Source organism: Jaculus jaculus, chromosome 5 (assembly GCF_020740685.1).
Source record: "Jaculus jaculus isolate mJacJac1 chromosome 5, mJacJac1.mat.Y.cur, whole genome shotgun sequence".
In the NCBI taxonomy this organism is placed as follows: Eukaryota; Metazoa; Chordata; class Mammalia; order Rodentia; family Dipodidae; genus Jaculus; species Jaculus jaculus.
This window is the reverse complement of record NC_059106.1, coordinates 96,013,067-96,037,165: the sequence shown is the minus strand read 5'-3', so window position 1 is coordinate 96,037,165 and position 24,099 is coordinate 96,013,067. Positions and strand designations below refer to the sequence as shown.

At 42.4% G+C, this 24,099-nt stretch overlaps 1 protein-coding gene across 7 annotated transcripts in view; it reads right to left on the bottom strand.

Annotated features, from left to right (window-relative positions):
- Patj (PATJ crumbs cell polarity complex component) overlaps nt 1-24,099 on the bottom strand; it is a 430,613-nt gene that overhangs the window by 258,262 nt on the left and 148,252 nt on the right. For all 7 annotated transcript variants that reach the window (XM_045148899.1, XM_045148905.1, XM_045148902.1 and 4 more), the window contains exons 20-22: nt 23,031-23,423; nt 16,862-16,982; nt 7,444-7,618 (exon numbers count right to left, since the gene is read on the bottom strand). In XM_045148899.1, the coding sequence (XP_045004834.1) occupies nt 7,444-7,618; nt 16,862-16,982; nt 23,031-23,423 (689 nt within the window). The remainder of the gene's footprint in view (nt 1-7,443; nt 7,619-16,861; nt 16,983-23,030; nt 23,424-24,099) is intronic.

Sequence of the window (24,099 nt, the reverse complement as noted above, 5' to 3'; positions counted from 1 at the left end):
CCCGAACCTTTCTTGTTCTCTCTCAAATAAATAAAAATATTTTAAAAATTCTAGTACAGAGGGGTGGGGGGAAGATGGCTCATTGGGTAGAGGCTTGCCAGGCACATGTGAGGACCTGAGTTTGAATCCCCAGTTCTGGGGAGGTCAAGACAGGAGGATCTCCATGACTCCCGGGCTAGCTAGTCTAGCCAACTTAGTGAGCTGTACATTCAGAGAGACCCTGTCTCACAAAGTAAGGTAGAGAGAGAGAAAGTGAGGACACTACACATCATCCTCTGGCCTCCGCAAGCATGTGCACATACATGCATGAACACTCACATATGTACCCACATGTATACAAATGTGTATGCACATATGCAGGCATAACACACACGTACACATCCCACCCCCAAAGTCTAGTATTCAGAGAAAACCACTGGGGGAGACAACTGCTGGTTCCCTATTGCGGGGCTCCTTCCCGCACAGGTAGTGCCGAGGGAAGGACCAGGACTGCTGGTTCCTCCCTAGGGGTTGAGGGGATGATGAGCGTCTGAAGACTCAGAAACCTCTCCTGGTCACCGGAGACAAACCACACTGAGTCGGGAGTCTTTTCCATGCAGAAACAACTCGCTTTATTACTCTGAGCAGTTGCCTATATCATGTTGGGGATGAAGGCGGGGATTTTAGGATGGGGGCAGAGGTAAGGGCCAATAGTGAACTGTGACTATTGAAATGGTAATTACAATTGCCATGTGGAGGTAGCAGGCCAGAAGCCATTAGGCATCCTGCTGAGTCATAGCTGGCCAGAGACAGGTCGCCAAACTTTAGCTTGGCTCAGGAAGTTCCACTAGGCCTCACGCCTGGGCCTTTCAGGGCCCAACACCCTATCCCAGTGTCAGCTCCCTTTGTTCACAACATAACCTCCTCTATGACATGTAGCAGCACTTTGTCCAACTTGGAAACATATGTTTTCAGGATTTCCTTTCCGTTCAGAGAAATTGTATACCACAGTTCTGTGGGAGCCATGGTTTCTGGAGAAGATTCCATGGACAACACACTGAAGAGTGGAAGACATGGCTGGCAGGGAAGAGCTTCTGTACTGAGCCCTCCCCCCTTCTCACCCAGTTGCAGAGGGGGTGGCAGCAGCTTGGTGACCACCTGTCAACCCTGAAAAAACAGAACTGAGGCCACGTTTAATTAAGGACAGGAGCAAGTGCTAAAGATCTTAACGGGAATAAAAAGAATTAGGTCCATTTTCTTGAGGCACCTACACTGTCAAATGCTGTTTCTAAATAGCACCGTGGTCTTTCACATTACATCCTCAGACATGTATATTCACTGGACAGTTAAAGTCAGAACACAGACCTGTATGTTCTACAGACGGACTATAAGTAATAATGATTAAGTGAGATGTGATTGACATGTAACAATCTCAACCTTTATAACTGTTTGCTTCAATTTATATGAAAATTTTCACCATATATTACCATAATACTACTTTTTTCTTTTGTAGTATCTTAGTTCACAGTATGATGTAGCAATTTATCTGACATTCCAATATACAATAAACAAGACATTACTACAGGGAATATCTCCTGGCTTTACTATATTCTAGAATTCTTTAATGCTTAAGGGTTAAGACTGGAAAGTAAAAGTGAAATAAAACTAAATTTCCCCATCCATAACAAAACATCCAATGCCTGGGCTCCAGAGATGGCTTAGCAGTTAAGGTGCTTACCTGCAAAGACAAAGGACCCTGGTTCAATTCCCCAGGACCCACTTAAGCCAAATGCACAAGGTGACACATGTGTCTGGAGTTCATTTGCAGTGGCTGGAGGCCCTGGCACATCCATTCTCTCTATATATATGCCTCTCTATTTGTCTCTCAAATAAATAAATAAATAATATTAAAAAAAAAAACACACCATCCAATGACTGGAACCATGCCTGTTCATTTGCATTCTATGATGCCTACACCAAGATTTTTTTTTTTCAATTTTAAATACAGGTCTTCAAGTGTCTTCTCACAATTTGCTTTACTAAACTGTGATTTGATCCTGTCATTACTTACAAAGACAAAAGTAATATAAACAACAAACCAACAATGTCTTTGGGTGTTTAAGTAAACTCAGTAGAGTCTAAGCCATGAAACCATCATCTTATTGCCACTACATCACTGCCAAACTTTTAGTAAACATTCATTACAAACAAGATATTGCATGAGCCTGTCATATGCATTTTCTCCAGCCTTACTGGCACGTAGTTGATAAAACATGTACCTTCATGGGTATTCTTTATTTAATCTATGTAACTACCTACTTTACAGCTTTGCAGATTTAGGCAGAAGGGAATACCTTTCAGCATCCTGTAACTACAAAGTGATGACATGAATGGCACCTACAATGACATTCATGCTGCAGACCTCCTATATTCCTGTTCACCTCTACAGGAACTCATATGTCTTTAGGGAGCAGGTGATGGCAGAGATGAGGGAGAAAATGAACAGAAAACTGCCCGATTCTAAAGATAGAATATCCAGCAACCTCAGAAAAATGAGAAGGACAATGGAAAAAATTTTTACCTGGATTTCTTCTACAGTGTTTCTGTCCCCAGGGTACTGTCAAGACAAGGTGCATTTAACCTCTTCATATCAGTTCTACCTCCAAAGGTAAGAGATTGCATGGATGCAAAGGTAGGGTACATACTAAACATCATGACCATTAAGTCCTGAGGGGAGAGTTCAGTGGTCAAAGGCACTTTTTGAAAAGCCTGCTGGCCCAGGTTTGATACCCAGCGCCCATGTGTGGTGGTTTGATTCAGGTGTCCCTCATAGACTTAGGTGTTCTGAATGCTACATTCCCAAGTGATGGAGATTTGGAAATTCATGTGTCCTGGAGGCAGTGTATTATTGCAGGGTATTGTTGCTTATGGGTATTATAGCCAGTTTCCCTTGCCAGTGTTTGGCACACTCTCCTGTTGCTGTTTTTCACCTGATATTGGTGAGGAGGCGATGTCTACCCTCTGCTCATGCCATCATATTCCCCTGTCATCCTAGAGCTCCCCCTTGTATCTGCAAGCCAAAATAAACCCATTTTCCCATAAAATGCTCTTGGTTCAGGTGATTTCTGTCAGCAATGCAAACCTGACTACATAGCAAAGTTGGTACCAAGAGTGGGGTCAATGCTACTAGACATCTGAGTGTGTGGCTTTTGGCCTTTTGGAACTGATCTTTTTGTTTGTTTGTTTTTTCAAGGTAGGGTCTTGCTCTAGCCCAGGCTGACCTGGAATTAGCTATGTAGTTTCATGGTGGCCTCAAACTCACAGTGATCCACCTAACTCTGCCTCCCAAGTGCTGGGATTAAAGGTGTTTGCCACCACACCCAACTTGGAACTGATTTTTGAGAAAGGAATGTGGAAGAATTTGAAATCATGGCCTAAGAAGACTTACAGCCTTGCAGCACTATGAGGACAGCTTGATGGACTATTCTGGTCAGGGTTGAAAGACCTGAATGCAGTAAAAACTAGGGGCTGTGAGGTTTGGCTTATAAAGGTGAGAAAGAACTTTGCCTGGATTGGGCTAGAAGCAGTTGTGTGAGAGGCTTGCTGTTATGCCCATGACCTGAGAACTTGTGCAGGGTTGCATTGAGTAGAAATGGACTGGTGTGAGCAGAGGGATATGGCACAGAAATGAAATCTTTGGGCCCAAACTGCTGCCCATTCAGGTACAATTCTATGAGAAATTATAACTACTGAGATTGGGCAGATGACCTGCATTGTGGGACAACAGAAAGAATGCAGTTTTTGGAAGGGGCCTGAATGCTGAAGAAGTGTCCTGTTCTTCAAAGTCTGATTAATTCCCCCCTCCACCCCATTAAAAAATTAGTATTATGGAGTATAAGAAATGCAAGAATGAGAGGAGCACTGAATTTGCAAAATGATCTTGTGTTTTGAAAATGGCCGTGGGCAGTGTGAAGCAGGTCTTCCAGAGATTGCCTGCATGGAGACCCAATGGAGTCATGAAGATGAACCATGGAGACCCTGTGGAAATGCTAGGAAAACAAGACAGCTCCTAAGGAGAGCTGTCAATCACGGATGAAGTTTACCAGGACTGTGAGCAGCCTAGCTGGAGAGATGGAATTGGAACTCCAGAGACGTGTAGCTGGTTAGAATCATTGGTCTTGGAGATTTGTCACTGACTAAAGTTGTTGGACTTGAAGCTTCAGAATTTGATGTTTGCCCTGCTTAAATGTGTTGGTTGAATATTTCTTTACTATGCCCAGTGCCATCTTTTGCAGTGTGAATATTTTTTCTGTGCCATTATGAGCCTTGGAGGGATAGTTTTGGTATTATGACTTGGTTAAAATGAGGATTATGGGCTGGAGAAATGGCTTAGAGGTTAAGCACTTGCTTGTGAAGCCTTAGGGACCCCGGTTCGAGGCTTGATTCCCCAGGACCCACGTTAGCCAGATGCACAAGGGGGCGCACGCGTCTGGAGTTCATTTTCAGTGGCTGGAGGCCCTAGCGCGCCCATTCTCTCTCTATCTGCCTCTTTCTCTGTCTGTCACTCTCAAATAAATAAAATAAACAAAAAAACTTAAAAAAAAAATGAGGATTATGAGGATGTCTGAAAATTATTTGGATTGATCCAAAACTATGGGGACTTTTAAATTTGGATGAATGCATTGCATTTTACATCGTGTACGGTTATCAGTTTATGGGGGACAGGGGCAGAATATGGTGGTTTGATTCAGGTGTCCCCCTTAAACTTAGGTGTTATGAATTCTAGGTTCCCAACTAAAGAAGATTTGGGAGTTTACACCTCCTAGGTATTATTTGCATATCTAAGATTCTCAAAATTGAATCTGGTTTTATAATATTCAATCTCTTACCTCTGTCCCATTTGCAGCACACTGCTGCAGGCTTTCCAAGGAAATTTATGTGGACAAACCCATGAAGTTGCTAGACTTTCATGGTTGTTGCTGTATTTTTTTTTTCCTAGTGTACCTTGATCATACCTGTGGTGATCCTGTTGTTAAAATATTCTCTTGTTAGCCGGGTGTGGTGGCACGCGCCTTTAATCCCAGCACTCGGGAGGCAGAAGTAGGAGGATTGCCATGAGTTCAAGGTCACCCTGAGATGACAGAGGTAATTCCAGGTCAGCCTGGACCAGAGTGAGACCCTACCTTGAAAAACCAAAAAAAAAAAAAAAAAAAATTCTTGTATTTTCCAATCCAATCTAAATTGGTCAGGTTCATTCCACCATTTGTTCTATCTAATTCCTTTCTTCCTCATATGATGCTTGAAATACTGCTATGTGGAAGAACTCTAGCTGTGAACCTAATGGGTGCAGTGTGTGATCTGGCCCTCTGTTCTCAGCATGTGATCTGTCTGTCTCTATGTTCTTCTCAACATGTGAGCTGTCCCTCTCAACATGTGAACTATCCCTCTGTTTTTCTCAACATGTGGTCTGCCCTTCTCTGTTCTCCTGTCCCTCTCCCTGTTCTTCTCCCTGTGGGAGCTGTACCTCTCTTCCGCCCCATGGGGGTCATTCAAATCTGGAGCTTCCTTTATACTGATTTTGCTCTTAATATACTTGTCAGAACTGATATCAACATTAACTCCTAGTCTCATGCATTCAGTAGATTACATTTCCCCTTGTGGACCTATAGATAATTTAATTCCCAACATGTTATAAATGTATTTAAGTAATAAATTCATCACTTACCCTTCCAACTTGTTTATGCTTCTATGATTTTTTTTTTTTTAAATGGTGGCTGGAGAGATGGCTTAGCAGTTATGCACTTGCTTGTGAAGCCTAAGGATCCCAGTTCGAGGCTTGTTTCCCCAGGACCCACGTTAGCCAGATGCACAAGGGAGCGCATGCATCTGAAGTATGTTTGCAGTGACTGGAGGCCTTGGCATGCCCATTCTCTCTCTCTCTGTCTGCCTCTTTCTCTGTCGCTCTCAAACAAATAAATAAAAATAAGCAAAAAAATTTTGTTCATTTATTTTCAATTAGAAAGGGTGGAGAGAGGGCTGGAGAGATGGCTTAGAGGTTAATCAGTGAAGCCTAAGTACCCCGGTTTGAGGCTCAATTCCCCCAGTACCCATGTAAGCCAGATGTACAAGGTGGCACATGCCTCTGGAGTTTGTTTGAAGTGGCTGGAGGCCCAGATGCGCTCATTCTCTCTCTCTCTGTCTCTCTCTGTCTCTCTCTCTCTCTCTCTCTATCTTCTGTGTGTATGTGTGTCTGTTTGTCTGTCACTCTGAAAGAAAGAAGGGGGGACGGGCAGAAGGAAGGAAGGAAAGAGGGGAGAATAATAAAGTGACAAGAGACAGAGAAGGGGAGAGGTGTGGTGGTTTGATTCAGGTGTCCCCCATAAACTTAGGTGTTCTGAATGCGAGGTTCCCCAGCTGATGGCAATTGGAAATTGAAGCCTCTTAAGAGTTATTGAAGGTGGGCTTGGGTATTATAGACAATTTCCCCATACCAGTGTTTGGCACACTCTCCTATTGCTATTGTCCACCTGGTATTGGCCAGGGGGTGATGTCCACCCTCTGCTCATGCCATCGTTTTTCCTGCCATCATAGAGCTACCCCTCAAGTTTGTATGCCCAAATAAACCTCTTCTTTCCCCACAACTGCTCTTGGCTGGGTGATTTCTACCAGCAATGCGAACCTGACAGCACCCGGGGGGGGGGGATGGGCTTGCCAGGGCCTTTTGCCATTACAAATGAACTCCAGACACATATGCAGATACATGTCACTTTGTGCATCTGGTTTACATGGGTACAGGTGAATCAAACCCGAGCCTGCTGAGCTCTCTCTCCAACCCAGCCTATAATCTTATATTAAAAATTAATGTCCGACTAATTATCCAGCTTCCTACTCAAGAAACAGGAGTCATCCTATTTCATATTACTTCAATCCAGCTCCATTCTTTGAGCCATGGAAGTAGGATCAACAAGAAATTTAGGACCCTGGATTATCACCTGGATTCATCATGTCATTAGGTACCATTCCCTGCAGACCTTGGGTCAGCCCCCATCTGCCATCTAGCAGATGTGCCTATCTGTGAATACAAACTCTGAACCTTCTTCCCATTCTCTAAGCTAATGCTGGACATAATCTATTTCTTGTATGAAATATAATTTTGAATGCATGACCCAAGTTTTAAGTACTATGTAAAGTTCTCACAGCATTTATCTAATAGAGATTTTGTCATAGTATCCTTCTGGATTTTCCAAATGGTCTACCTAATTGTGCATTTTCTTGACACAAAAAACAAATCTAACCATAACAAAATAAACTCTTATTTTCATAATGCAAAAGAACAATCCTGAGGGGAGCAGAGGGATCAGGGGAGATATGAGAAAGGAACAGGACTTAGACCAAAGTATGATGACACATTCTTTTTTGTTAGTTTGTAAAATATTCACAAAAAGGAAAGAAAGAAGACTGTACCATGCAGCAGTGACATATCTAGAAGACAACATTCCTGCATACATGGAAGGCTTTGCAAGAGCTCTGGGCTGAGGGAGCTGATATAGAGGCAAGTCTTCTTGCTCCCTTCTTGGAGCCACAGCAGGAAGATCAGCAAGCACTCCAGCACCTTGGGCATCACTTGGAATCATCATGCCTGAAGAATACAGATGACAAGACAAAGACACCACAGTCACTCATCCTTTAGTCATTAACAAACAGTTATGGACACCTACCATAGGTAATGTCCCATCCAGGTATGAGACTGATAACATTAAAGTAACGTGTAAAAGATTCTGATGTTACATGGTGGGAAGTACCACAGTGAAAAATTAAGCAAGGAAAGGGGACAGGATTGTTTGGCAGCAGTGGATTACAGTTTTAAGTATGTACTCATGGGCAGGGATGGGGGAGAGGAATATTGATTTATTAAAAAAAAAAAACTCAGGCTGGAGAGATAGCTTAGCAGTTAAGGTGCCTACCTGTGAAGCCTAAGGACCCAGGTTCAATTCCCCAGTACCCATGTAAGCCAGAAGCACAAAGTGTCACAGGTGTCTGGAGTTCATTTGCAGTGGCTGGAGGCCCTAGTGTGTCCATTCTCTATATCTGCCTTTTTATTTCTCTTTCTCTCTCTCTCAAATAGATAAATAAAAATAAAATGTTTAAAAATTCATTTTGTGATGTTTTCTAATCATACTGTATTTTTTTCCTATATTAACCTGGGCTAAGTATCTTTGTAGTCTCTCAATCTTGTCACAAGTTTCACTAACTTTATTTAGTTTTCTGTTAAATGTCATCCTACAAAACTAGCCCAACTTGCCCAGTAGCACCCTCTCAAACATTCTCTATCCTCCACATTGGTTTATGTTCCTTCATCACCCCTACCACAGAACACACTAAAGCATTACTGTTTGCCCCCCATGAATACAGGGGCCCTATAAGAGCAGCCTGCTGTGTTCCATATTGTATCCTTATGAATCACAGAATACTATACAGAGAGAAATTAGCAAACATCCTTGAGTGCATAAAATACTTGTTTAATAAGTTAAAAAGGATGAATATACTGCTTTCCTAAGATATGTATATATGTATGTATGTTTATATGTATATATATGTATGTATGTGTGTGTGTGTGTATATATATATAAAATCAAGATGGTCTATGAATATAATTCTTTAAATTCATAAGAAAGGCCTGGAGACCACTCACTGGAAGCTGTGTGTGACCATGAGTGTCTGGCACCCCAGCTCCTGAGAAAGTCACTCTCAAAGACATCCTAAATCCTCATATCGTATCTGGTGTATTGGCGAGGCAATCAGATGGTCCTAAGACAAGCTAACACTATCTACCTGCCCCCTCTCCCCCCACACACCATCACTCTCTAAGGCCTGAAAGTGTACAAGAATGGGAACCCTTAAGAGCTACAATTTGCTCAGCACTCACTTCCTCCGACTTCTGTTTTATTCTTCTCCCCTTTTTTTTTTAAATTTTTATTTTATTTATTTATTTGAGAGCGACAGACACAGAGAGAAAGACAGATAAAGGGAGAGAGAGAGAATGGGTGAGCCAGGGCTTCCAGCTTCTGCAAACGAACTCCAGATGCGTGCGCCCCCTTGTGCATCTGGCTAACGTGGGGCTTGGGGAACCGAGCCTCGAACTGGGGTCCTTAGGCTTCACAGGCAAGCGCTTAACCGCTAAGCCATCTCTCCAGCCCCTTCTCCCCATTTTTATTCAGGACTGTCTTCCCACATTATACAAACATATTTGTGGGGTCTCTCAGATAGACCCACTGGAGAGATACTCCCAGATGCCAAAGATGACCCCACTCAGCTTGAAGAAGCCAGATAGGTCGATGTCCCAAGTCCCTATTGGCAGAAGAGTCACTTATTCAGGGAGAATGAAGCAGCGGGGGCCGGGGGGGGGGGGGGAGATGACAGGACTCTGAAAGAAGTAGCAGGAAATGTTCTTGAGCCAGTAAGAGAAAATTTGGGTTTTCCCCTTATCTCTTTCTACCTAAAGGAGTTCTCTCCATAGATCCCTTTTTCTTTAAACCTGAGTCCTACACCTCCTCCTAAAAGGAGACCCCCTTTCCCAGAAGAGATCATTCCCTTTCATGGAGCATTAAGATTGCTGGGAAGATTGATCCCTTTTCCAGAAAACCTGACTCCTTTCTACCAAAGCCTGATCCCCTACCTAGAACCCTGGTTTTGGGGCTAAACTAACCAGTTCAGCCTCTATCAAGTCCCACAAAAGGCCCAAGTCTGGGTCTCTAGGAGAGCCTTCCCATTTCCAAGAATCCCACTCCTACCTCTTTTTAAGTATCCCTGTATTCTTTCTTTCACTTAAGCACTATAATCCCTACAATAAAATCTTTCTAAAACAAATAAAAAAATCAAACTTCGGCCGGGCATGGTGGTACACGCCTTTAATCCCAGCACTCGGAAGGCAGAGGTAGGAGGACTGCCGTGAGTTCAAGGCCACCCTGAGACCACATAGTGAATTCCAGGTCAGCCTGGACTAGAGTGAAACCCTACCTTGAAACCCACCCCCACAAAAACCAAACTTTAGAGTTAATATTACTAGTGTGAACATTAGTCTTTTGCACCATAAAGTCAATTCTAAAGACTCCATATTTGTCTTCTATCACTTTGAAAACTGGTTGAAAGATTTCTCATTGAAAGCTGGGCATGTCTACACAGCTACATATAACCCCATTGCTGAGGGGGATACAGTAGGACTGCTGGACTCTCAAACACTGTGAACTCAGAATGGAGAGATGGCTTAGTGGTAAAAGATTCTTGCTTACAAAGCCTGTGTTTTGATTCCCTAGTACTCATGTAAACCAGATACACAAAGTGACACATGTACCTGGAATTTGTTTGCAGTGGTACAAGGTTCTGGCATGTCCATTCCCCCCATCCTCTCTCTCCCTTTGCTTGCATGAAAAACCTTTTTTTTGGGGGGGGGGTATTTTTATTTATTTATTTGAGAGTAACAGACAGACAGAAAGAACAAGAGGCAAAGAGAGAAAGAGAGAGAGAGAATGGGCACGCCAGGGCTTCCAGCCACTGCAAATGAACTCCAGATACACATGCCACCTTGTGCATCTGGCTTACATGGGTCCTGGGGAATCGAGTCTTGAACCAGGGCCTTAGACTTCACAGGCAAGCACTTAACTGCTAAGCCATCTCTCCAGCCCAAAGTAAATATTTTTTTAAAGACAAAAAAACAGGCAAAACAAACAACAACAAAAATGTGAGCTCCAGGTTCAGTGAGAGATACCTTCCGAAGGAAATAAGTTGGGAGAACAATGCAAGGGGTCCTCTGACATCCTCCTCTGGCCTCTGCATGTGTGTGCATGAGGTGTGTGCATCTGCACACACATGTGCACACATACACACAAACGACACACCAAAAAAATCAAAAACAGGGGAAAATATTCCTCATTAAACACTTTTGTGATGTGGGACTGTCAGTTATTCAAGCAGTATTTTTGTTGGGGTGTTCTGTGTGGGGGGCAAGCATTTACTAGAATCCCCCAGAAAAGAGTTCATGCTACACTCTTTTGCTATGGCTAGGTTTTATTTCCAAACAGCTTGATATGTTTATACATTTTTCACATGTCAAGCCCCAGGTCTCAAGAACGTCACACCAATGTTCTACTGCTGAGCATACTCTCAGCTTCCCACTTTTCTTTTCTAAGGAGCATTTCTCTTATTTGGTGAAGGCCTTTGAACTGAACTGTCAGGGTGGCTCTGAATCTCTGCTCTGTTGGCCAACAGACTGAAATTTCTCCCAATTTCCTGGAATGTGCAAAGCAATTCTCTATGCATCTCTGTGTTTCCTAAGGCTGTTGGGTGTGACAACAGTTTGTTACCCTGTCTTTGGTACATTACCAGTTGAACAGATCTGATTTCAGAGTTTCCATACACAAGACAAAAAGCAGAGGCTCTAAGTGAGTTTTCTAGAAAATTTATTTAGAATGAAGAAAGTTGTGGAGGTATAGAAAAGATTTAGAAGAGCATCAAAATTACTAGGAGGTTAATTCTGATTGTCTGATAAGCCAAATCCCCAAAATATACTACAAAGGTATGGAGTTAAGGACAGCATTTGTGTGTGATTCCTCATATTCTTTTATTTATTTATTTATTTTTTTTGTTTTGTTTTTCGAGGTAGGGTCTCACTCTAGCCCAGGCTGACCTGGAATTCACTATGGAGTCTCAGGGTGGCCTCGAACTCACGGCGATCCTCCTACCTCTGCCTCCCGAGTGCTGGGATTAAAGGCGTGCGCCACCACGCCCGGCTAATATTCTTTTAAACATGATGGAGAAAACAGGCTGAGAGTTCATAATGGGTATGCTCTAAGTGATTAACAGCCTGATGCCATTGTAGATTTGGGGCTTTAACACATGTCACATTCTCGTCGCCTGTCCCATCACATGGTACCATCACTGTTGTCCACCAGGGCCCTGGTCCTGTGTGGCAGCCAGAGCTCTGGACACCTTTCCACACTGAGCAGGGGGCCTAGAGGCCGGAGCAGTGGTTTGAAAGCAAAGAAGTAGGAACAGTAATGGGTTCCATGCACCATCCTTCTTCCTTCACAGCCATGCTACTCAGCTAACTCATGACACTATGTGTGTAAGCTCTTTAAAACTCTCTATTCCCTGCTGTCTGTGCCCTTTGCTCATGGCCTCCTCCCTGGACCCTTGCTGCTGCTCAGCTGTACTTTTCTCTCCTCTCACAGTACTTGACACTGTTGTTGCCAAGTACTCACAGTGTCTGTAACCCTAACTTGATAGGCTATAAAACAAATCATACCTGTGCAGTTGTTAGGTCTCAACCGGGGCACAGAGGTTATAAAAACAGGGAGGTGACAAATGGAAGTTGCCGCTTGCAGAAGAGTCATGCACTTCTTCTGGGCCAGGGCCAGAAATCCTTCCATAGCAGGGCACTCAGACAGAGAAATGCACTCCTTTCTGCCTGGAGTCTTGTAACACTAAGCATACTCCTCCTCTGATATTCATCTTTATGCCTTCTATTATTTTTAAATTTTAATTTATTTGCAAGCAGAGAGAGATAGAGAGAAGAGAGAAAGACAGAGAGGGAATGGGCACACCAAGGCCTCTAGCCACTGCAAACGAACTCCAAATGCATGTGCCCCTTGTGCACCTGGCTTACATGGGTCCTGGGGAATTGAACCTGGTCCTTGACCTCGCAGCCAAATGCCTTAACCACTAAGCCATCTCTCCAGCCCTACGTCTTCCATTATTAAGCATGCTCATTTACTGCATAGGCCATAGAGTCAAAGGACTTTGTTGTTGGTCAATGAGGCATGGAAGGCCCCTGAAACAATACAGGCAATTGCCAAGGCTCTTGGTTGTACACTAGAACTAGATGGGGAGACCCTATTGTTAAAGATACCACATGCTGTGATCACAAGACAGTGAGAACTAGAGCTAGAACTGAACTGGAAGCCACCTCCCTCCTGGATAGCTGTCAGTGCTAGAAAATGCTATATGGCCTGCTGGAGGCAAAAAGTCATCAACAGTCTTAACCAGCCATGAATCCTGCAAGCTCCACAACTGGCCAGCCAACTAAGACTTGCCTACTGGTGTAATAGTGGCACCTCTGATTGGATCTGAGGCTTGCTTGGTGGGAAGGAATTCATGCTGTTAGGTTAGGACAAAATGGAGTCACCAAGGTCAGCCTTAGGGCGACAGAGACATAAGGAAGTAGGTTATCCACATTCCTCAAGAAACTACCCATCCAGGAGGGTGTGGTGGTGCATGCCTTTAATCCCAGAACTCGGGAGGCAGAGGTAGGTGGATCGCTGTGAATTTGAGGCCACTGTGAGACTACATAGTGAATTCCAGGTCAGCCTGGGCAAGAGTGAGACCCTACCTCAACCCCCCCCCCGCAAAAAAAAAACTACCCAACCATCATCCCTTTTATGACTAACAATGCCCCAGGTCTAGGTTTCCTGCCCCCTTACCCCGGGTCACCTGGTCACTTTTGGTCTCACACTCTAGCTATTTGAAATGGCTAATGTAAAGAACACAGGCATTCTTTTCCCTTCTTCACCTTCCGCCAACTGAAGAGCCCTATATTATAAAGCCCACTATCTGGACCCTCAAGTTGACTTGCTCTGCTCTTGACAGTCCTGGCAGCTCGTGTTTTTCCCAAATATAAGCTTCCATCTTTGCCTCAGAGTGGTCTCCGTGGCCTTGGTCACTCCCGAAACTTCCACATGCCTGTTACTGAAAACCCAATCAAAACCTTATGGCTTGGAAGAACATAGGCTCTAGAAGGAAGCTACCAATTGTCCTTTGGCTAAATGGACATATTAAGCCCATCAAATTGCCTTCTAATGTATGTTTATGTGTTTATGCCCACTGATTAATACTGTTCTCAGTTTTGGTCAGAGAAGCTTTTTTTTTTCTTCTTTTTGGTTTTTCAAGGTAGGGTCTCACTGTAGCTCAGGCTGATCTGGAATTTACTACGTATTCTCAGGGTGGTCTCAAACTCACAGCGATCCTCCTACCTCTGCCTCCCTAGTGCTGGGATTAAAGGCGTGTGCCACCATGAAGTCCCTCATTTAAACAGAGGTCAGGCAGCAGGCACCTGGCAGTGTCCAGCCTGAAACAAAGACATAATAATGTTTCAGCCAAGCCCAGAGCCCCAAGATCACAGAAGGTATGTCTGGCCAGAAGCTCCTTGGTCCCTTGCCCTACAGAATGCTTGAACAACCCAGTGAGTCAGGAAAGGATGAGATAAGGCAGCCACAGAAGCTTCTAGAAGCTTCTCCCACTAGAGGGAGCCTCTGAAGGTAAAAATGAACCCTAGACATCTGACCTAACCAGGCCAGCAGAACTCAGAAAAGGCGGCTTTCTCTCCAGTGAGGTGACAGAACGACTTGCCACCAATGTAGTCTTAAAAAAAAAAAACTTTTAAAAATATCTTATCTGTTTATTTGAGAGGGGGGAGATAGACAATGGGTGCATCAGGGTCTCCAGTCATTGCAAACAAACTCCAGATGCATGTGTCACCTTATGCATGGCTTGTGTGGGTACTGGAGGATCAAACCTGGGTCCTTAGGTTTCACAAACACCCCATGGTAGTCTTTTTAACCACACATATCCTAATTAATGGATATCTAAACAGAAGGTGTGAGGCTAGCCAATACCAGCTGAACTTCTGACAAAGTGATGCTATGAGTCACATAGGTGTAGAGCTTACCGCTTACCAGCAACAGCTGACCAATAACATGTGAAGTAACAAACTGGCTTTGGCTAATCTTTCCCCTTCCAGTTAATCTTATATGTTTAAACTTTTTTTTTTTTGGTTCTTTTTTTTGGGGGGGGGGGCTTTTTGAGGGTCTCATTTTAGCTCAGGCTGACCTGCAATTCACTATGTAGTCTCAGGGTGGCCTCAAACTCATGGCGATCCTTCTGCCTCCCAAATACTGGGATTAAAGGCATGGGTCACTACTCCTGGCTTTGCTTAAGCCTTTATTTAAATAGAAACTTGTGGTATAGAGAGATGGCTTAGCAACTAAGGTGCTTGCTGGCAAAGCCAAAGGACCCAGGTTCAATTCCCCAGTACCCACATAAGCCAGATGCACAAAGTGGCACATGAATATGGAGTTTGTTTGCAGTGGCTGGAGGCCCTGACATGCCAATTCTCTATCTACTTTTCACTTTAAAAAAAATTGTGTATATATATATATATATATATATATATATATATATATATATATATATGCACACATGCACGCACACACGCACGCACACTTGTCTTCAGTTTTCCTAAAGTGTGTACTTCCGAGTACTTGTCTAGTAAGGGTAAGAATAAGATACAGAAACTTAGCTCATTCCCAAAACACTACGTCCAAAAATAAATCCTCAAGGCTTGTAAAATAGGCAATGCAGTGGTTGGATGATGTCCCCTCCACACAAAAAATAAAGATACACACATGTCCTAGAACATACCAATGAGACTTTACTTGAGAAAAGCGTCCTTGAAAATGCAGTTAAGTTAGCAGTCTTAAGGGAAGAATATCCTGGATTACAAACGAGGGCACCTAGCCCACTGATGGGTACTCTTATAAGAGGAGGAGAAACAACCAGGGAAAAATAGAGGACCCACATGAAGACAGGCAAAAAATGAGGTGTCACTTACACAAGCCAAATAACACTGGGGTCACCAGATGCTAGAAGAGTCCAAGAACAAGCTCTTCATCCAGAACAGAGGTCAGGGAAGTGGACACATGTCCTGAAATGCACAGAGCAGGCCCTACCCCCCGCAAACCAAAATGGTCTAGTCCAAAACTGTACTAGTGTAGCAACAAAGCAGCATCATGAGTAGACACGCATGACCTGGTCCCCCTTGTCCTAATCATGAGCAAGAACTTAGTTGTCAGAGAGTCAACTTTACAAAACAGAATTTTTAAAGAGAGATTTAAAGAATCCCATTTCTCTTAGCCATAAGCTTGAAATACTGACAGACACATGTAACAATAGGCACTCCAAAGGAACTCCCTGGCACTGGTCTAGCTCACCAGATCTGACAGGCAACATTATTGCACAGAGCCCTCCACGTCCACCATCAGGAGGACTCTGTTCTGTAGAGTTCACAGAGCACAGACTGGTCACGGCCCAGACTGTTCTTACTTTCTCAGCCCCCTCTTCCCACACACCATGTCTTCCTGTGCTGAGGGAAATGCCACTGAGAAGACTTTCCCCTAGAGTCATAACACGGGAAGGACAGCATGAATCCATAACCGTGGCTTAAGAAGTCCCCAAGCTACACAGATCTTAACAGTCTCACCCAAGGATATTAATATTATAATGACATTCAATATTTCACTGTTGAATGAACAAAAATTATTTTTTTTACAGTCAAATTTTCAAAAGTACATGAGAATTGATACTCTGGGGAGGCAAGAAGAGAAACAGTACTTTCAGGATTCTTTAATGGGAACTAAGTTATTAATGTACTAAAATTGACTATAATATATGGCTATGAAATATTTCATAAATGTTTAAAATATGCCTCTATGAATATTTAATAGCTCCATCCAGTGAGCTAACAATTCTACCTAATAGCCTCAGAGACTTGAACGTATATTAGTAGATACTTATTTCAGGGAAAGGTACTGGTTTTAGTTTCAACCCATGCTGCTAATATAAAACAAGGTAAAGAAAATGAAACACTTTTAGAAAACCAAATTTAAAATTCCTAATTGATATTACAGGCAGGACTGTTTTGAAGCAGTATAAGTATTACATAGTTTAAACTTGAAACATCCTTATTAAATGAATACTGACAATAAAATTGATTGCATACAAAATAAAACAGAAAGATTGCAAATAATCTGTGTTTATAAGACAAGCCACCAACCTAAATCAAGGCTGCTTTGCAGTAATGAATGAAGGGGTTCAAGATCAAGTCTGCTATGCTGCCCGTTTCCTTCACCAGAGGATAGAGATGATTGGGAATCAAGGCTGAAGGTTTCTTTCATCTAGAGAGGAAGAGAAACAGAAATGTGAGTACTTTGAGAAGCCCTGGAAACATTATAATGTTCAAACCAGATAGTAATTACAATGGAAATCCAGCTATAAGCAAGCAGGTTCCAGTGGCATGGTTAGCAGTAACAAATGCTGGAAGCAGAGCTGCAGGCTGGCAAATCCTGCTCTTTGACACCCCAATTTTTTAAAAAGTGTTGTATATAAATATATATATATATTTTTTTTTTGGTTTTTTTTTTTTTAATTTTTTGAGGTAGGGTCTCACTCTAGCCCAGGCTGACCTGGAATTCAATATGTAGTCTCAGAGTGGCCTTGAACTCACGGCGATCCTCCTACCTCTGCCTCCTGGATGCTGGGATTAAAGGCGTGTGCCACCACGCCCAGCATAAATATTTCATTTATTTATTTATTTGAGAGCAAGAGAGAGAATGGGCATGCCAGGGCCTCCAGCCACCACAAACAAACTCCAGATGCATGTGCCCCCTTGTGCATCTGGCTTAAGTGGGTCCTAGAGAGTCAAACCAGGATCTTTTGGCTTTGCAGGCAAACGTGTTAACCGCTAAGCCATCTCTTTAGCCCGACACTCCAATTTAAAAAGAATGTTGCTTAACAAACATTAAGACATGATGTGGAGATGGCTTAGTGGTTTAGGCGCTTGTCTGCGAAGCCTAAGGACGCAGGTTTGACTCTCCAGGCCCCACATAAGCCAGATGCACATGGTGGTGCATGCGTCTGTAGTTTGTTTGCAGTGGCTGGAAGCCCTGGCATACCTATTCATAGTCTCTCTCTCTCTCTCTCTCTCTCTCTCTCTCTCTCTCTCTCTCTGTCTAATAAATAAATAAAAATAAAATCTTTTTAAAATATCAAAAAGATATGGATTTAAGTAAGCATACTCTAGAGGACAGACATAAAAGATCTACCTGCTAATCAAGGTCAGTTGTTGACTCTAGACACCCTGGATCCTGTAGTTCTGACATGCAGGACTGTGCTGCTATCTCCAAGCTTGGCCTAGGACTCCTGGTTTCCTTGTTATATTTATTTGTTTCTCCATAAAGGGTCTCACGCCTGGGACTACAGGCTTGCCTCACACGCCCCACACATTCCCCTAGCACTCTCTCTGCCTGGTGATTACCCAAACATAAAAAGTGAAAATTCAGTGTGCTTTCCTTGTTCTCTTTTTAAAGTTACAATCTGCCAAAATTCTGAAACACTCATGCCTTTGAAAAACTCCTATGTTAAATTGAAATCCCTGAAGGGGTTAAAATATGCTCTACTGACAAGAACTGTTTAAGTTGATAGCACTTAGAACACAGAAGGAGCAAAAGGATTATTTCACCTTCATGCTGGTTTTTAAATTTTTTAAATTTACATTGCACATGTATGTGTATGTATGCATGCACAAGAACCTCTTGCCTTTGCAAGCAAACACTAGCCACGTGTACCACTTTTTGTGTCTGGCTTCCTTGGGTGGCTAAGAATGGAACCTGAGTCGCCAGGCTTTGCAAGCAAGCACCTATAATGAGCCATCTTTCCAGGCCCTGTGCTGTTTCGTAAAAGATGACAGCAGGTTGGGGTGGTAGGTGCTGAAGATCCACAGCATCAGGAATTACACATCTTTTTTAACTAACTAGGTGTGGTGGCCCACACCTTTAATCCCAGCACTCAGGAGACCAAGGTAGGAGGATCACGAGGTAGGAGTCTGAGAACAGCCTGGGCTAAAAAGAGAATTCCGGGTCAGCCTGGGCTAGAGTGTAACCCATGCTTCAAGAGAGAGAAGGAGAAAGAGAAGACAAAACTGATTTTCCATGTCAGCGACATTCATACTATGCAAGAAGGAAACTCAACACTTTTACCTTCAAGGATAAGCTGAGACCTTACAGGCCTTGTTAGAACAACTTAACTTCTGGTCTCCCCTAAACTTACATTTTCAGTTTGTTATTTTTGCCAATTCACTAACAAAGTAACTGACTCTAATTTGCTTCTTTGGGTCCTCCTTTATAAGGGCTCCTATGCCACATAAAACTTGCCAAATTAACATGTATGCTTTCCTCTTGTTAATCTACCTTAATGCAATTTCATTCCAGAGCTCTGGAGTTTTCTGGCACTCTAGCCCCATGGCCTCTTGTGAGGTAATGAAGTCCTGGGGGAGAGGCTGTCATGAATGGGATCAGTGACCTTATAAAAGAGACTCCAGAGAGGTCTACTCCTTTTACCATACAGAAGGTGCCATTCATGAATAAAAACTCAGACCTTTTCTAAGAACTAAAGTGAATATACCTGACCTCCATATGTATGACAAACAAATTCATATTACTGATAAACCACCCAATTAATGGTAGTTTTGTTATAGAAACCCACACAGAATAAGGTACAGCTATTTATTTCATTATTGTACTTTTTTTTTTTTTGGTTTTCCGAGGTAGGGTCTCACTGTATCCCAGGCTGACCTGAAATTCACTCTGTAGTCTCAGGGTGGCCTCGAACTCACAGCAATCCTCCTACCTCTGCCTCCCGAGTGCTGGGATTAAAGGCGTGCGCCACGACGCCTGGCGTTCATTATTGTACTTTAAAAAAAATTTAATTTTATTTTTATTTATTTATGGGGGGTTGGTATAATGGGCATGCCAGGGCCTCTAGCTAGCCAATACAAACTCACTCCAGATGCATTTGCCACCTTGTACATCTGGCTTACATGGGTTCTAGGGAGCCGAATCTAGGTCTGCCGCTAATCCATCTCTCCAGCCCCATCATTATCACAGTTTTTAAATTTTTTGTGAAGATAAATTTATTTATTTATTTATTTTTGGTTTTTCTAGGTAGGGTTTCACTCTAGTCCAGGCTGATCTGGAATTCACTATGTAGTCTCAGGGTGACCTTGAACTCACAACAATCCTCCTATCTCTGCCTCCCTAGTGCTGGGATTAAAGGCATGCCCCACCATACCCAGCTTAAATTAAAATTTTATAGCCACCATTGCCATATGTTTTGATTAATTTAAGGTGAATGCCTTTTTTGTTGTTTGTTTGTGTTTGGTTTTGGTTTTTGACACAGTCTAACTCTATAACTTAGACTAGACAGGAACTCACTGCGTAGAATAGCCTAGTCTCAAATTTGTGAATTTCCTGCCTCTGCCTCTTAAGTGCTAGGACTGCAGGGGTATACCACCACTCCTGGAAACACTACTCTTTATTGATGGAAATTTTGGTTGTTAAAAACAAAAATACATACATATTTGTAAATGGTCCACTCTTTAAATATAATTATAATGGTCAGACTCCAATGGTAATAAAAAGTATTCTCATTAACTGGAATACCAATTCCTGCCAGTTTTCTTCAAACAAATTGAAAACACAAAATCAAACACCTAATGGAACCTAAAGAACATGAAATTCAACTGAAATTTTACACAGGGGGAAAGGAGATATAACTGTCTGGTTGATGGGAATAAAATAAGCAAGAGCTTCTTAGAAGGAGATGGTAGGCACTGTGTGCCTAGCAAAGACATTTTATAATAATGTGGGGTCATTTGGACTTAAATGGCAATTATGTTCGTAGTAACTTATGAATAAGAAAATGATACCAAAATTAGCTCTTTATAAAGATAAGTTCTGGTGTTTTGTTTCTAGAGAAGAAAATAATATACAATTGTTCTCAGGTAAACAATCATGAAGCAAAAATAACAAAACCTTTAAACCAACTGCTTCCTAATTGGATTTGAGGCTTACTCAATGGGAAGGAATTCACGCCTGGTACTAAAAATTTATTTAAAAAAATTCTTATTAAGCCTATGGCTAGGAAAGTCCTAAGCCCCGGTGGAGAAGCTATTACTGTTGTCTTGCTAAGTGGATATATTAAGCCCACCAAATTGCTCTCTAAATATTTATGTTTATGCCCATATATTAGTGCAACTCTCACTTTTGGTTAGAGAAGCTTCTCTTTTCATGTGGTGGGCACTACTCGGAAGACTCAAAAGTCATCAATGCATTGAGTCTTCAGCATTAAATGACACATTTCTATTACAGCCTCCAAGTCTCAGGGACGATTGTGTAAGAGGTAGCAGAAAGAATATAAGAGCCAAAGGATGGAGAAGAGTGCTTTAGAATGAGGTCTTCTAGACACTCAATAGTAGTTGCATTCATGACCTCACAGTACTGTTGTTACCTGCACAATACTTGTATAATATTGAGCCATCAACATGTAGATATGGATGATGGAGATTCAAAAAAAACAAACAAACAAAAACCCCACATCAAAATAGAAGGACTAATTGGAAAGAAGGAGGTTCAGTGCAAGGAATGGGTGAATAAATGGGTGATAAATTCCAAGAATCCACGTTTTGTTTTTTTTATAAAGGTAGGCCATAGTGATGTACATTTGTAATCCCAGAGGTGGAGACACAGAGACAGGTGAATCCCTGGGCTTTCTGACCAGCAAAATCTAGTCTATTTGGTGAGTTCCAGCCAGTGACAATATCTGAGAAATAGCACTTCCACGTGCATACATACACATGTGTGTACACATACACAGTTATACGTGAAGAAGACAAAAATTAACCTTTTTCATTTGTTTGTTCGAGATAGGGTCTCACTCTAGCTCAGGCTGACCTGGAAATTCACTATGTAGTCTCAGGCTGGCCTCAAATTCACAGCAATCCTCCTACCTCTGCCTCCCAAGTGCTAGAATTAAAGGCATGTGCCACCACACCAGACTTCAAAATTAACCTTTTATAGGTTTTAAAATAATGAATGTTTAACTAAACTTATTGACATTGTAAATACACATTGATTATTTCATCTCTTGCCTTAAAAGTTTATGCATTAAAGTTTTTAAAGAAATTTTGCATTAAAATGGATCAGTACTTCATGTTATCTTTTGAGTAAGTGAACAGAAAATTTCCTATTTTGTAGGAAAAAGCAGCCATAACAAAAAGATGTGTATGCATATTCAGTAATCTTTAGTTCCAGTTTGCTCATGTAAGTGAATATTCTGTTTGAGGCTGAATACTTAGGATAGAGGGGTGGGTCTGGCAAAGATAGAAAGTCCAAAACAAGGGAACATGCCAGGTAATTCTATGTTACCTCTTCCCCCATAGAAGACTGTTTATAAATCCCAAAACATCTGTTCACTCACTGATAGGCTGCCTGGAGCCCTCCACCCTGGGGAATCTTCTCGGGTCCTATAGCACCTTACCAACACAGGGACACACAAGCTGTGCAGGAGGGAAAAGAGAGGAAGTGAGTGAGGAAGGGGGGAGAGGAAAGAACTTCACCTTCTGCCCTAGGAGAGCAGATGCAGGCTTGCACACAGAACACATAGAAGGATGTCAGATGCAGAACAGGGAGTGAGCGGCACCTTGAGTGCATCGCAAGGTCAGGTGCCTTTTAAATACATCCTTTTGACAATGAATTTGTTTCCATTTGTCTGAAAATTAATTCTGGCCAGGAAATAAACCAATAAAATATTTTAAAATGGCCCTAATGAATAATTCCAACTAATGACTGGTTAACAGTAATGTGATTTTTTAAAAAATGAAGTTTTAATAGCAAGGACAAACCTATTAACATAGAGTTCTTCTGCCAAGTTATAAATATGCAGTATCTGAAATGTAAAGATAATTACCTGGTTCTCACCATTGCTGTGTCATGTATAGAGAATTGCTAGTCAAGATAGAAAAATTAGTGTATTTTTCATTTATTTTACATTGCTTTTCCCTGACAAACATACCACATGAGAAATACAAAGTTATATTTCATTAAGGACATTTAAAAGGATAGTGTTAAAAGAATGCTTCCTTGAAATGAGGAGAAAAGTGTCACTAAAAAGCACAGACAAAAGCCAAGGGAGTACAAGGCCACTGCAGGTTCCTGGCTCCTGTGAAAGCTGTGCGCTGTACAAGAGGCCATGGAGCTGCCAGCACCCTAACAACCTTGTGACAACCCTAACAGTGAAAAGACTATGACATCTTTCTTATTTGGTCTTTGGAAGTCACAGGAGTTGGGGTCATAGCAGGCAAGGGATATAGTTTTGTTATAAGGCCTTACCATGTCTTCGGTGCTACAGCCATACTGCTGTGCCTCCTGGGAATACACACTTCTCAGAGGCCCTGTGTCATGAGACTCAGGGGGTTCACCTCCTGATATGTTGTCAAGCGACCACTGTGCACCAAACTGCAATTCCTGCCTGGAGGCATCTCCAGCATGTGATGGGGGGTACAGATCCATGGACTGGAGGTGATCTTCATAGAGTTCACATTCCTCATCAACAAGCATCTCTCGCTCTTCACCCATGTCCTCCACCTGAGGACTCAGGAACTCCTGCATCTCCCAGGCCTCCTTGCTAGTGTCTATTTCTTTTTGCTGGTACTGGAAAGACTTCCCCAAATCTAGAAATGGCTCATCCACAAGTTCTTTACAATACGGTTCATCTCTAAATCCCTGTAAATAAAAGTTGTAAAAATCATTAACTACACCTGACTAATTGCAGAGCACTGCCTTGTGCTAGCACATGATGCCAGGGCCAGCTGCAGTAGTACCACAGAGGAGAAAGAGCAGTTCACTTCCACAGAACCCAGACACAAGACACACAGTAAAGCAAGAGCAGAAATCTGCTGTTGGCAAGGGGATGACTATTCTAAAAGGTTCATTATACATTAAGCAACTGAAAATTCTCCATCACAACTATATTAATGCTACTCTCACTTTTAGTAGAGAATCTTCTCTTATCAGATGGCAGTGACCTTGGGATGACTAAGAAGGCATCATGGTACTGGAAAGAAGTGACTGGAATGCTCAGCACTGCAATATCTCAATCACACCTTCCAAGGCTCAGGGTCCATTGCAGAAGACATGGCAAAAAGAAGGTAAGAGCCAAACGAAGAGTAGGACTCCTTACAACGTGCACCCCCAGACAAAAATTGGTCTGGATATCCATGACCTCACAGTGCCTGACACTACCTACACAAGACCATCATAATAGGAGGAAAAGATCATGACATCAAAATCAAAGAGAGACTGAGAGGGGGAGGGTATATGATGGAGAATGGAGTTTCAAAGGGGAAAGTGGGGGAAGGGAGGGCATTATCATGGGATATTGTTTACAATCATGGAAGTT